The sequence below is a fragment of the Clarias gariepinus genome, chromosome 1 (genome assembly GCF_024256425.1).
Source record: "Clarias gariepinus isolate MV-2021 ecotype Netherlands chromosome 1, CGAR_prim_01v2, whole genome shotgun sequence".
Lineage (NCBI taxonomy): Eukaryota > Metazoa > Chordata > Actinopteri > Siluriformes > Clariidae > Clarias > Clarias gariepinus.
In genome coordinates, this window is record NC_071100.1 from 44,920,829 (window position 1) to 44,934,225 (window position 13,397).

The 13,397-nt window shown below is 37.8% G+C and overlaps 2 protein-coding genes across 7 annotated transcripts; both read right to left on the reverse strand.

The window, feature by feature from the left end:
* Positions 1-300: 300 nt before the first annotated feature.
* On the reverse strand, positions 301-7,959 carry LOC128529114 (RING finger protein 212B-like). 6 transcript variants are annotated; one of them, XM_053502463.1, is made up of 13 exons: positions 7,885-7,959; positions 7,601-7,728; positions 5,980-6,032; positions 4,449-4,523; positions 2,690-2,796; positions 2,365-2,425; positions 2,240-2,268; positions 2,084-2,124; positions 1,249-1,273; positions 1,084-1,138; positions 922-982; positions 791-821; positions 301-660 (listed from the first exon to the last, which is right to left on the reverse strand). In XM_053502463.1, the coding sequence occupies exons 2-13, from the start codon at positions 7,698-7,700 to the stop codon at positions 552-554; spliced, it is 747 nt and encodes a 248-aa protein (XP_053358438.1). In that variant the 5' UTR covers positions 7,701-7,728; positions 7,885-7,959; the 3' UTR covers positions 301-551. The 6 variants fall into 6 exon arrangements, with proteins under 6 accessions (XP_053358438.1, XP_053358430.1, XP_053358446.1 ...); XM_053502455.1 differs by having other exon boundaries at positions 7,807-7,905; XM_053502471.1 differs by having other exon boundaries at positions 301-691; positions 7,807-7,905.
* A 1,073-nt stretch (positions 7,960-9,032) lies between these two features.
* Positions 9,033-11,629, reverse strand: zp3f.2 (zona pellucida glycoprotein 3f, tandem duplicate 2). The gene is made up of 10 exons (XM_053502317.1): positions 11,511-11,629; positions 11,222-11,406; positions 11,038-11,141; positions 10,822-10,901; positions 10,564-10,744; positions 10,379-10,484; positions 9,661-9,749; positions 9,486-9,574; positions 9,285-9,385; positions 9,033-9,217 (listed from the first exon to the last, which is right to left on the reverse strand). The coding sequence occupies exons 1-9, from the start codon at positions 11,572-11,574 to the stop codon at positions 9,318-9,320; spliced, it is 966 nt and encodes a 321-aa protein (XP_053358292.1). The 5' UTR covers positions 11,575-11,629; the 3' UTR covers positions 9,033-9,217; positions 9,285-9,317.
* Between the last annotated feature and the right edge of the window lie 1,768 nt (positions 11,630-13,397).

The window sequence follows — 13,397 nt, forward strand, 5'->3', positions numbered from 1 at the left end:
CTAGACACTATAAAGTAGACACCCGTTGTTCCTTCAAACTGAGCTCATGGGTGAGATTTGACAGAGAAGTACCCAAGAGGCCAGCTATACCACAGAAGGAGTCCCAGAGCTAATTGGAGAGAAATAGGAAAACATGTGCAGACTTAAACAAGATCATCAGGTCTGGTCTCTATGGGAGAGTGACCAGATAAAAACCATTTCTTAGGATGGCTTATGTCATTACAGCTCTCATTTTCCTGAAATTCCTGTATACTCTAGGTACTATAACTACACACTCTGTTTCATTATGACCTCCCGAAACGTAACTGCCATGATTTCTAATGGCCATCGCAAAAACGAAATAATAACATCAAAACTCTTTTTATACAGCACTGTAATAACATCCAAACAAGAAATAACACACAGTTCCTTTAAACATTTCAACACATTGCTTCAAATATTTCACAAACAGTCTTTGACATCCGCAGCTGCAGTTAAATTTATCTTTGCACCCCTTATCTTATACAAACTGAAAGAAGGGTATATAAAAACCACAACAAAACTAATGTGATCTATGCAGTAGTTTTAACATTTGCATATGACATGTCTTCTTGAGATAGCTGACCGCTACACATTCCATGGCTGTGGAGACTGAAATGCCGCCCCAGGCAACAACTGGAACTGAAAAATGTTTGGAGTTACATGATTCGACCTACAGAAATTAAAAACAAATCAAATTCTCCATATTAAAACCTTATATCAAATTTGAACTTTTATGTTTATTAATGTTGCTCAATTATATTTAACATACCTCACTGGTGTGGTAACAGAGGTGGGCGTTCCTTATAATGACAAAAGTGCATTATTACTAACGGGGGCAATACTATTTCATTATTTCTAAATAAAATGTGTGGTAAGAGCAGTTATGTCAGCATAACTTACTAAATCCATGCTCGTTCAGTGAACCCAGGGAGGATAAAGAAGTGGCTGACTCCTGAGGAGACTTTTCCATAAGACAAAAAAAAAAAAATATATAAATATAAAAACACACAAAAAAAGAACGGTGGAACTTTCTTGGTTAAACAACAATAAAAAACGCATTACCATGCTGGGTCTGAAGTGTCGAAACCTCTCTATGGTATCAACAGGACCTGCGTTGCTATCAAAAGTGAACAAAGATACACTTTTTACTGTAAGAAAGTGATTGAAATAAGAAATTCAAAATGAATAAAATATTACGAGTGGTTTGTTCATTTAAAAGTCATTTACCTGACAGTCCTGGAGTGGGGAGTGACTTTAAAAAAGGGAAAGAGAAAGCTAGATTACTATAACACTATATCTCTTGCATGCAGTATGAACACATTTATTTATTCAAACAAATATACGATGGGTATTCAAGTCTAACTGGGACTTTTGAATGTGCAGAATAGCAGAACACAGTTCCCTTTTTTTCTATGTATAATCCCGTTACACACCATTTCATTAGTGCTTAGAAAACCATCAAAGATAGAACGTTTTCTTAGTACACCGGATCTGACGCTGGCCTCCCAGGAACTCCTTAATGGTTCAAACATGAGGAAATGGCTTGGAGATGTCAGGATTATACATGGGATGTGGCAATAAACTCCAAGGTTCTTAATAAACAAGACAGCCATTTTCTCATCTCACCCTGTAGATGTAGTGAAATATCCCCTAGACATAATACATCCACAAAGCACTCTGTGTACTGTACTATAATCTGTTATGTGCATTAAATTCCCTAACTTATTGTGTTATTCCAACTTATTCCTGCTTCCCGTTATTCCTTGCATGAACTATAGGCAATATTTTTTATTAAATAACTTCTTGTCATCATGTCTGCAATGGCAAAGTTAATCGTTTAATTATTTGGCGTTAAGAAAGGTAAATAATGTAGAACACAATAATGCTCAGACTGGATAATGTGATCATCTCCCTAACTTTACTTATTTAGGAATGAGAGAACAATGCAAAGACGTGACTATTGATAACATGCTGTACCATGTTAAACTACTTCATTAAATCCGTTGCATCTGATATTTTAAAGCGTATGTTAAAAATACAAGAGCATTATGTCACTGAATACCTGGGGACGTCACAGCCACTGGTAATGTCACTCTTGTAATGCTTTTGTGAATAATATAAAAAAAAAGAATTATTATTCAACTTTCATTATTACTATAGAATTAGGAAACACAATATTCACAAATAATGATTGAAAGTGCACAAGTACTGTTGATACCCATTAGCTTTAAAGGTCCCAGGGGATACCTGTGCGTGGGAAGAAAACAGATTTTAGCATTTTTTCAGTACTGTTTTTTCAACCAGATTCAGTATACACACAAACACACAAGCTGTCTGTCTCACCCTCCTCTGGGAGAGAGGCTTCTTCAGTTCGGCATTCTCCTTCCTGAGCTCTGACACCTGCCTAAACACCAAGACAAGCACAGAAAATAAGTGAGAACTTAATGCATCTACTGTAAATGAACATTTGAGGCTTTTAATGAGCCTGATTTTCGTACATCTACATACTGGATAAGCAACAACCATAAACCATAAACATGAGCCTGTTTTATATCATTCTTTTTCGTCAACTATTGTATAACACATAAGATAAGACAGATGAGACGATACTGGAGGACAAATTGAAACTATAATAGTTTATAATAAACGAGAAGGTGACTGATTGCACCTGTGGCACTGTTCACTGACTTCCTTTAGTCTTCTTTCCATCTCCAGAACTTTGTGTTTCTGGAAGGCTATGACTCTGTCTTTCTGTTTTCTCTGGAACGTCGCAATCTGAAACCAAATAATGTGTATTGTTTACGATAGCTTCGGGCCGAAATAATCTGATCTATACTTTTAATACAGTGTTGCAAACATTCCCAAACATTTTACAGAAGCATGCAAAATGATATGCTGGTCGCCACAGCGAATGATCCCTTCCTGATGCAACACTTCAATTTGTATCTTAGTTTTAGACTAAATATATTTATAAAAATATATTGCAAGATATTCTAAAACCATTTAGGATGCCTCAAGAGGACGACGAGGTGGCAGGCTGGCTCAGTGATTAGCAATGTTGCCCTGCACCTCCAGGGTTGGGGTTTGATTCCCGGGTCCGTGTGCATGTTTACTTTGGGTACTTCGGGTCCGTGTGCATGTTTTTCCTGTACTTGGTGGGTTTCCTCTGGGTACTCTGGTTTCCTTCCACAGTCCAAAGGCAAATTCAGCAAATTAACTTTCCAAATTGCCAGTTGTGTGTGAATGACAATTGTGGGTCAAGTTGGCAACCCAACCCCTAAAGTACACTATATTGCCAAAAGTATTTGCTCTCCTGCCTTCACATGCATATGAACTTGAGTAACATCCACTTCTGAATCCATGCACGAGCTCTTTAATATGATGTTGGCCCACGCTTGATTTGCAGCTATTACAGCTTCAAATCTTCTGTGAAGTCTTTCCACAAGGTTTAGGACTATGTTTATGGGAATTTTTGACCCCATAAGTGCATTTATGGGGTCAGGCAGTGATATTGGACGAGAAGGCCTGGCTTGCAGTCTCCGCTTTAATTCATCCCCGAGGTGTTCTATCGAGTTGGGGTCAGGTTCTTCCACTTCAAACCTGCTCAAAAATTTTTGGGAGGTCCATCTCTATGGCTGAACTTCTTTTGGTTCCAAAGAGCCAGATAGCTGAATATAGTATTTGGGGATGTGGCTTCTGCTCAGGCTGTAGAACTGTGGACAAGCTATTTTAGTTTTTAAAGTTTTATGGAGGATTAAGGGAGTGCGCTATAGGGCAATAGTTATGTAATAGTTTGGGGGTCTAGAGGTAGTGAGGTATGGACACAGCCTGGTCTCTGTGAGAGAAGCCTGACAATCTTTAAGAACCTCAAGAGAGAGCTTTACCCCGACATTCAAGGAACCTTCACTGTGAAAAGAATTTTAGGAAATGTTGAAAGAGGAAATGGAAGAAGAGCAGTAATGCAACACAGTGGATGCCACACAGTGGATGCCAACCGCCAAACACCAAGAAGAAGAAAGAGGAAAACCATCAGGGTAGAGCTACTGTTCCTTTAAATCAACTGGAGCCAGCTGAGCTGGGTTTGGCACATTACAGTAATCCCCCCTGTTTAGTTCCATCTAGAACTCTATCAGGCACATCCCACTGGAAGGAGACCCCAGGGCAGATCCCTAACCCAAAACACACGTTATATCTAACAGTTGAGCTGGGGACATTTGGGGATCACCCAGGAGGAGCTGGAATCTGTGACTGTGGAGAAAGAAGTCTGGGCTTCATTAGCATCATCAAAACCTAGAAACTGAAAGTTACTTATTTTAGAACATTTAAGCAAAACGGACAAGATCTTTCTTTTTTCCCCAAAATATCAAGTTTAAGTTCAGAACCAAAGAGCATATAAAGTACTTATACAAACATTTTACTGTATAGACCTGTGCAATACGTTCCAGTCGGGTATGAATGATGTTTACAGGATCTTTGAAGAACATCTGCTCTTGAGGTTTCATCTTTAGCAAGTTCAACAAAGAAAACAGAGTCCACAAAAGAAGACAGACACAAAGAAATGACAAGAAAAGTCATTATTTGAATCTTTCTTACAGGTGCAAAAATCGTTCATTTGTTCTTAACAATAAGGGTTGCAAATGATATGGGATAAGGATTAAAAATAAACGAATAATTAAATAACTACAGTCCGCATCCCAAGTAAAAACTATGGCTTTCATGATACTTTTTGGAGAATTGTATAAACAAATTATGCAAGTTCCTTAAATATATACCATTTATATATGGAGTAGTTAAAAAGGGTCAGTCCTTACAAGCTAGTTGCATCTAAAAAATTTGACAAAAGCATATGATAATAGCCAGCCCCATGAATTTTCTTATCCTCTATGTGGTCTTGCACCTGAGATGTTTCAGAGTGCGCTCCCAGTCAATGCGTTTATTTTCCAAAAGACCAAAGTCTAAAGACATACATAGATATATGTTACAGTATGCAGCTGAAAGGGGTGCACGATTTTTGTATCCTAAAAATCTTGATTTTTCTCCATGGGAACTGAGATCACAATTCTCATGCACAATTCTCATTTTCTTCAACCAAAACATGTTTTCCTATCAAGTTAAAAACGTTGACCCTGTATACACAGGATTTTTATCACTTGTAAACAAAATTGTAGCTTTTCCTTATTGTAGAGCTCTTAATTTGAGTAACTTAAAAGCTGTTAAAATAGTAGGTTAACAATAATAAATAAAATAATTAATAAATATCACCTGGACACTCAGCCAACTACAGTACTTCATGATCACGTGTTAGTTTATATCATTATTAACAGCATAAGTAAAATATAATTGAGTTTGTTTGGTAGTTTAAAATTAAATGCAGAGTTTCCCAATGTCAACATAGTTCTAGTATACTTTTATGTAGCTATCGATCTGTTCTCATCGTGTCAGGTTTAATGAACTAGTAAGTTATTTCTGAGTTAAAATTGTACATGCTTGTCTTTGCTTAGACAGCAATTTATGTTTAAAGTATGCATCTTTTTCCTAAAAAAAATAAAATAATAATAAACAAATGCAAGCTATAATTATAAGTATATACTTGCTCCCATATGAAAGAATGGAAGAACACGAAACAATACAGTCCTTTCACCAATCAGCCTCTGATTGACTGGAATTAAGTGAGCTAGCATTGTGATATTGAGCATGATCGAGTGAATGACTGAATTCTTTGACCTGATTGTTGGATTTAAAGTTTTGTTTTACGCTGTGTGAGTGTGACTGATCTATAAGTGAACACGAGAATGCAGCATTATCTAAATGCAGGTCAATGCATGCAAGTGAATCACCGTCATTCAGAAATGAGATCATGTTTTGTTTTGTTTTCTCAGTTAATCGTGCAGCCATAGTTATGACTGATGTACTTTAACAGTAGGGAAGGAGACACTTCCAATTCCCTATCAAACAAACCTGGTCAGATATTGGCAAGTAGCTGCAGCTGGATCGACAGATAGAGCAGTGATCTGAGGAAAGATGACAAAGACAATCTATTAGAAGCAGTTGTATGCTGACACTGGTTGATTATAATGTTTGTGTTAATTGTTTAGCAAATCCCATCTTTAAAATGAACCTAAGTGTGGAAAGCTACCATCTGGCAACACCAAGTTGAGCTGCTAAAACTGAAAACAATTTTTTTTAAGTTATTTTCTGGACTTGTAATTGATCAATAACTTCATAATTGCCGTAATGTCCAGTCATTTTCATTAAAAATCTTTGTCTACAGCAGGCATCACTAAATGGCGGACCGTGATCCGGTTCTGGACTGAGTGACAGTTCTAACCCGACCTTGATGCTTTTCTGATAAATAAGAATAATTAATATACTAGTAATCTAGCGCTTTTTTCTCAAGCGTGCCCATCTTGTAGCTTAAGTCAATCAACGAGATACCATGTGTACACTAAATGTTCAAAAGAACCAGAAATGAAAGCAGGAGAGTATGAAAGGAGAGTAGGAGAGTATGAAAACTGAACCTTAAAAGATGAATGGCCAGATTAATGTATGTTTATTCTTCCCGGGGAAAGTTTATCTCAGACTGTAGGTTTCTAAAACTAAACTAACTAAAATGTGCAGGAGCACTACAAGATAAAACATGGGTCGTTAGAGCAGCAGTCTGATGTGGGGGCCTGTAAAATACCCGAAAGGAGAGCCAGAGTCCTTTCACATTCATTTACAGCCAAGAAACGTGCAAATAAAGATTCACTAAGAATTGATTAAAGATTCTTGTTTGTATTGAATACCAATACAAGGAAATATAGTGAACAAGGCCATCAAAGTTCAAACTGTCCAGATGTTTAACGTAGTCACTGAAAATTGACAACAAATATTGGTCAAATGCTATAAACATGTAACATTTAATTTTTTATAGACTTACAATTACTGTATCTATAGAGATCTGAATTCTAACACGAACATTATATTCAAAACCTCGGCCGAAGAAAATTTCATTGACTGGGCCTTCTTAAACTTGAATTCAGTACCTGTGGTCTCGAGTGTAATATTACTGAAACTCTTTTCTTTTAATCCACATTAAAACTTAAGCGGTGCAGATCTGTGCTAGCAACACAGCATAGATCAACAACAATAAAAAAAGGGGAGGGGGGCTTATATGGAGGTCTTTCCAGAATCTTTCTACCGGAATATGGGAATGATGTGGAAAAATGTAGAACTCTCAAAATAAGCATATTTTTATTTTATTTTTTGTCATAGAAACCACTGAAAACATCAATAAAATCATGTAAATCGGTGCTATTTATTTGCCTATGTGGCCACTTTTTTCACTCTATTCTGCACATATATGAGCCCTATATACTGTACAGTATGTTTATTGAAAATAAATAGCAAAACAAATACTGGTTAAAATGCTTTAAGCTTTAAGGGCTACTCAGAAATGAAGACTTGTTACATCGTCTACAGTTTAATGATTTGTTTCTTTAACAATACAGTCATTATATGGCTGTGGTAAAAAATTAAAATAAAAAAAAAAAAAACACTCAAAAACAACCCATGGTTTTATATCTACTTCATAACTAACTTGGCTTGACGCAGCTCCCACAAAACACATGGCCGCAGCTCGACACTACAAAATTATTCCCTCGCCTCAGAAAACAGCTGTTACAGTGAAACCAATCCATTCTCCCTCAGAAACACACACTTGTAGGCCTGTGGAAAGACATTTTACAGATTCAGGTTATATAATATTTATACTACAGTAAAGAACAAATTTGGTTAACTAGCTACCTCATTTAGGGGGCAAGTTGGAACCAAAACATTACTAGCTGGCTAGTTAAGGATGGTTTAAAAAGAGTTTTCGCTAACCTAGCTGAGTAGCTAATTAGCTTCACGAACAAACACAAAGCAAAAATTTTCTCTTCAAACCCTTACTGTAATGCCCAAATAGCTAGTGCGTGAATATTACATGGTGTACGGTAGAACTGTCATTGAACAGCATTACGTCGCCATCTACAAGTCCAGCCATGAGACTTCGGTTTTAAATATGTTACTTAAAATTAAGGATTTCTGGTACCCAGTTGATTTTAACTTTTATTTGTAAATAACTCTTTACAGGTAGAGAATTTTAAATCCAAGTCGTCTCGGATGTATATACACGCACGCATGAAACTGGCTTAAAACAGTGTCACAGTGGCGACATAACGCTGTTTAAGAGACTACCTTGCAGCTTGGAATATAAGCGCATAGGGAATTTCTTCCTCGCACATTTTGCTGTTACAGCCTTATTCCAAAACGGATTAAATTAATTAGTTTCCTCAAAATTCTACAAACGGTACCCAATAATGACAACGTGAAAGAAGTTTGTTTCAAATCTTTGCAAAGTTTTATATATATATATATATATATATATATATAATATTCACAGCCGTGACACTCAAAATGGAGCTCTGGTGCATCCTCTTTCTACTGATCATCCTTGAGATGTTTCTATACTAGATTGGGGTCCACTTGTGGTAAATTCAGTTGATTGGACATGATTTGGAAGGACACACTATATTATTCTATATACTATTGTCTATAATGTCCCACAGTTACCAGTACAAGTCAAAGCACAAGCCTAGCCATCAAGTCCAAGGAATTATTTGTAGATCTCTCAGACATGATTGTACAGATCGGGGGAAGGGTACAGAAAAATGTCTGCAGCGATGAAGGTCCAGATGAGCACAGTGGCCTCCATCTATAAATGGAAGAAATTTAGAACCACCAAGACTAGACTAGAGCGTGCGACTTGTTAGCATTCAGATTTCTATATATGCAGTTCAAAGTCTATATATATTTGTAAATGTCATTTTTCAGGAACTATGTTAAACATGAGTGGCCTTTTATCTTCAGGTCCTAATATTTGATTTCTGCCTCTGCATGTCCTCCCCATGCATGTAATGGACATGACAAAAGGTTAAACAGATGACAATGACAAGTCGCAGCACAAAAGCCATTTATTTGTTCCCAGGAGAGAAGTTGAAAATATGGGGCTGAAAAGCGGCTTTGAAGCCCGATTCCTTTTTGTGTCAAAATGCAATCTCTAAAAATTGAGCACACAGCACAAAAGAACAGGTTTCATTTTAGGGGTCAGCGCCAGCAAAGATTTTCTTTTAATCTCCATCATAAAATCGTCAGGGTCACTGGTTCAGCAACAATTCTGTAATACAGAATGGGAGATTTAAAATCTGACTTAAATCATGTTTTTACAACTGACAAGAACTCACCATGGAGACGTCTTGACACTTGAGTCTTTTTCTCTAAATGGGTGATGTTAAAAGCAGCGGCCCTAGGACAGCACTTTGAGTTGGACCTTGGGATTCTAAGGCTGAGTTATAATAAAGCAAAAAAAAAAAAAAAAAATTCCATAAGATGAATGGTAGCCTATAAGATTACATGTTATTTAATCATATATAAATATATCTTGCCTAAAGTTGAATCAGTAAACTGCTGACTGCAGTCATAATCACAGCAACGGCATAGATCATTTTGGAAAGGGTCATCTAAAAGCTCCCACCTGTCGATAAAATTTTTAAACTGCAGCAAATATTGCTTTGAAAAGTAAATTATAAACATTCAAAAATAAAAATTGGGCATATTTACATTCCAGTAGATTTGTTGTAATTGCAAGCTTTGTTTTCTTCGTTTAAATCGTCTGGGTCCCAGGCCACTAGTTTGCAGTGGATGTAGACCTGGGTGGAAATGTAAAAGAGCTAAATAAGTAGCAGTATAATACTCAAAAGCATCAATTAAAAGCACTTTAGTGTAATGAGTCATGTTAACTAGAGGCACTCCGACTTAAAGATCTTGCATTGTTAACAGTATATTCAAATCCATGCATTTTCAGTAATCAGGGTCATAATGGAACTGAAGCTTTTGCCAGGACTGCTAAGCATGAACGGCTACACCCACACCCTGGAAGGTACACCAATCCATAGCAGGGTACCATGTGCACACAATCAAATCTAGTTAGCCAATCCAAATCATGGCATGAAAGAAAAGGCAAAACCAGAAGACCCTAAGGAAAAGGCACACAAATACAAGAACTGTTCTTAGACAGCATCAGATGTAGCCAAGTATTCTGGAGCTACCCATTGCTAATCCACCTTGTCTATATTCACACAAACTTTAATATATACAGGGCGTTCTTATGAATGATAAATGCATTAGTGTAGCAGCGGATTATATAAAAAAAATAAAGTGAGAATAAAGTTCTCATAATTCTCATAACTGTGTTTCATTATCCGACACAATCAAATGTCCCGGATTGACTTGAATGCCTGGCGTATTTCCAAAAACACTTAAATGTGAACGTATTTACTTCTTTTTCTGCCATAAATTTGAAGGTTTGGAGCTGAAGCACAAGTGTTGACGACTGATTTCTTGCCAAGAATCTGGAAGACCCAGTCTTCGCATCCATAAGACATCTATGGGGAGGAAAAGAAATACAGTTTGTAAAAGTTTGTGAAAGCAAGTTGTGACTTTGTGAACATTAAATCCACATACCCTTTGTTAGTAATCATAGGATATGTCCATGACTGTGGTTCAAGTGATAGGCTGTTTGATGCGACACACTCTTCCAGAAACAGCATCAGGGGCTGATGAGCTTGCTGCGCTACTGATGCCCAAATGTTTATAAAGGAGCCAAGAGCAAAGGAGTTGGATAATGCTGGACCACTTAAATCACCTAGGAGAATTTAAGGAACAGGTCCGGTTATTACAGAGAGACTTGTTCCGTCACTGATACGGTCATGATATACTCACTGTTTAAAAGACCCATATGAAAAGTCAACTCTCCTTCACCTTGTAGGACACCAAAAGCAGGCTTTACAACTGGAAATGGCCTACAAGGTTGAACACAAGACTCAGCAGAGTGACTTGAGGTGAATATAAACCAAGGTTATGCCTCGAGCATTGTTAATGCATTACATATTTTTTGGCTTACTTGTACAAATCGATACAAGTCAGTTTTAAGCTTACCTTTCAGAAACACATTTAATATGGTAGACAAGCCGTGCAGACTCCGACTTCGTCAACGGCCTAAAAGTCAGTTCATTTTCATAGATCAGCTCTTCAGGTGTTTCCTGATGGACCAGAAAATCATTCTATTGGAGAATCATGTCTTAGGGATCAAAAACATTTTAAATACATTCTTCCAACGCACCTTTTTTCTGAAACGGCAGTTAGAGAAATGATAGTGGAAAACTGCTTCTCCTCCTCCATCGGCTGTAGGTGTGAACTTGGAAGGAAAGCAGTTACCCAGTAGAAGTTTGAAAGGCGTTTCAGCCAGGCTTTCAGTAACCCTCCATGTGACTACAAGCGAGTGAGGTCTGCATTTCACCTGAATAGCTGTAGAACAAAAAGAAAACACCATGGGAATTAGCAACAGAAAAGAGTGAATTAGTATAAAATGGAACAAAGTGTAAATTTCATTGTTTAAAGCTAGCTAAGACCTTCTTGGCAGAACACCACTTCTGCAGTTATTAAAGTGAAATACAGCCAAATGAAATGCATCATTGCTATGAAGAGCTGGTTAGTTAGCAGGCTAAGCCTCCCTTGTAGCACATGCTAAACCTAGCCTCACTCAAATCAGCCATATTTATTATGTTCCCCAATCAGCTTTCTCAAACAATTAACCTTTGTCAGAGGGAAGGGCCTCAAGCTTTTAGGAAAACGCTCCCAGGAAATAGTAGCACGCTTATAGACAGTCAATTTAATACTGTTCCCCCACCCAAAACCACCTAAACATAAATGAGCATAAATCATAGCCTGATAGGAAATGGGCCACCGTGCGTTAAAGGTAGTGGCATGGTGGCTTAGTGGTTAGCCCTGTTGCCTTGCACCTTCAGGGTCTAGGTTCGACTCCCACCTTGTGTCTATGTGCATGGAGTTTGCATGTTCTCCCTGTGCTCGGTGGGTTTCCTCCGAGTATTCTGGTTTCCTCCCACAATCCAAAAACATGCAGATTAGGCTATCTGGTGTTCCCAAATTGCCCGTAGCGTGTGAATGTTGACCGGAGGTCCTTCCACGGTTATTAAATTGGAATAAATGCAATGGTCTCCACGATCCCTGGTTGGAGTACAGAGACTCCTAGATAGATGGATGAGTTAAATGTAAATTAATGTTTGTTTTTATTATTCACTATAAAAAGATCTAATCTAGAAATGTTATATAAGACTGTTGTACGGTTTAACGGTATACAGCGTTATTTAAATTGATAAATTGCCTTTGTTGATTAAAAATGCCATTTTTGTTGCTTTACTGTTTAAAGATTTGATAGTCTCCACTAGCATGCAGTAGATTACTATGTGAACTTCATTATTTTGACCACCAGGTGTCAGTGTTCACTGTGCCCATGTAAAATTATGATTACAATTGCAATTAGCAATGATAATATCCAGTAGCCTAATATCAGGTTAACAGTGCTTCTGCCATCCACAGTTGTGACTGATATTATGGTAGTCACGCAACGGCAAAAGTATATTCATTATCAAATCCCAAATTAGCTACACTATCTAGACCTGCAGGGTTAAGAGTTGGAGCCCTTCTTCAGGTCTGTGTGCATGGAGTTTGCATATACTCCCGTGCTTGGTGGGTTTCCTCTGGGTTCTCTGGTTTCCTCCAACAGTCCAAAGACATCCAGAGGAGGCTAACTGCCTGTAGTGTGTAAGTGTGTGCTTGTGAGAATTTGTGTGTTCATAGCTCAATATTTAATATATATTATTTTTTAGATTAAAAAAATAGTTTCTATAAGTTTAAATAGATTTTTTTACAACAAATTCAATCAAACAGGACAGCCCGGTGGTGTAGTGGTTAGCACTGTCGCCTTGCACCACCAGGGTCCGGGTCCGATTCCTGGCCAGGCTCGAATCCCATCTCTGTGTGCATGGAGTTCGCATGTTCTCCTCGTGCTTGGTGGGTTTCCTTCCGAAGACCTGCAGGTTAGGTTAATTGGTTTTCTCAAATTGCCTGTCGTGTGAGTGTATGTGTGTGTGCCCTGCGATGGATTGGCACCCTGTCCAGGGTGTACCCTGCCCTGAGCCCTAAGTCTCCAAGGATAGGCTTCAGGCCCCTGCGACCCTGAATACAGGATAAAGCGGTACAGAAGATGAGTGAGTGGATGAGACAGAATTACATTAAGTACAGTTTAAACAAAAACAAATGTTAATAAAATAAGGCAGAAATGGAGGATGTTGTGCAAACAAGAATTAGACCTAACAGGTGTCAAAAAACATGTCTTAAAGGATCCATTTTGTACCAATGTTCACTTATCCATATGTTGCATTGACAGACAGAGTTCGTAGAAAAAGCAACATCTTGGCAAGTGAAATATTCCAGAC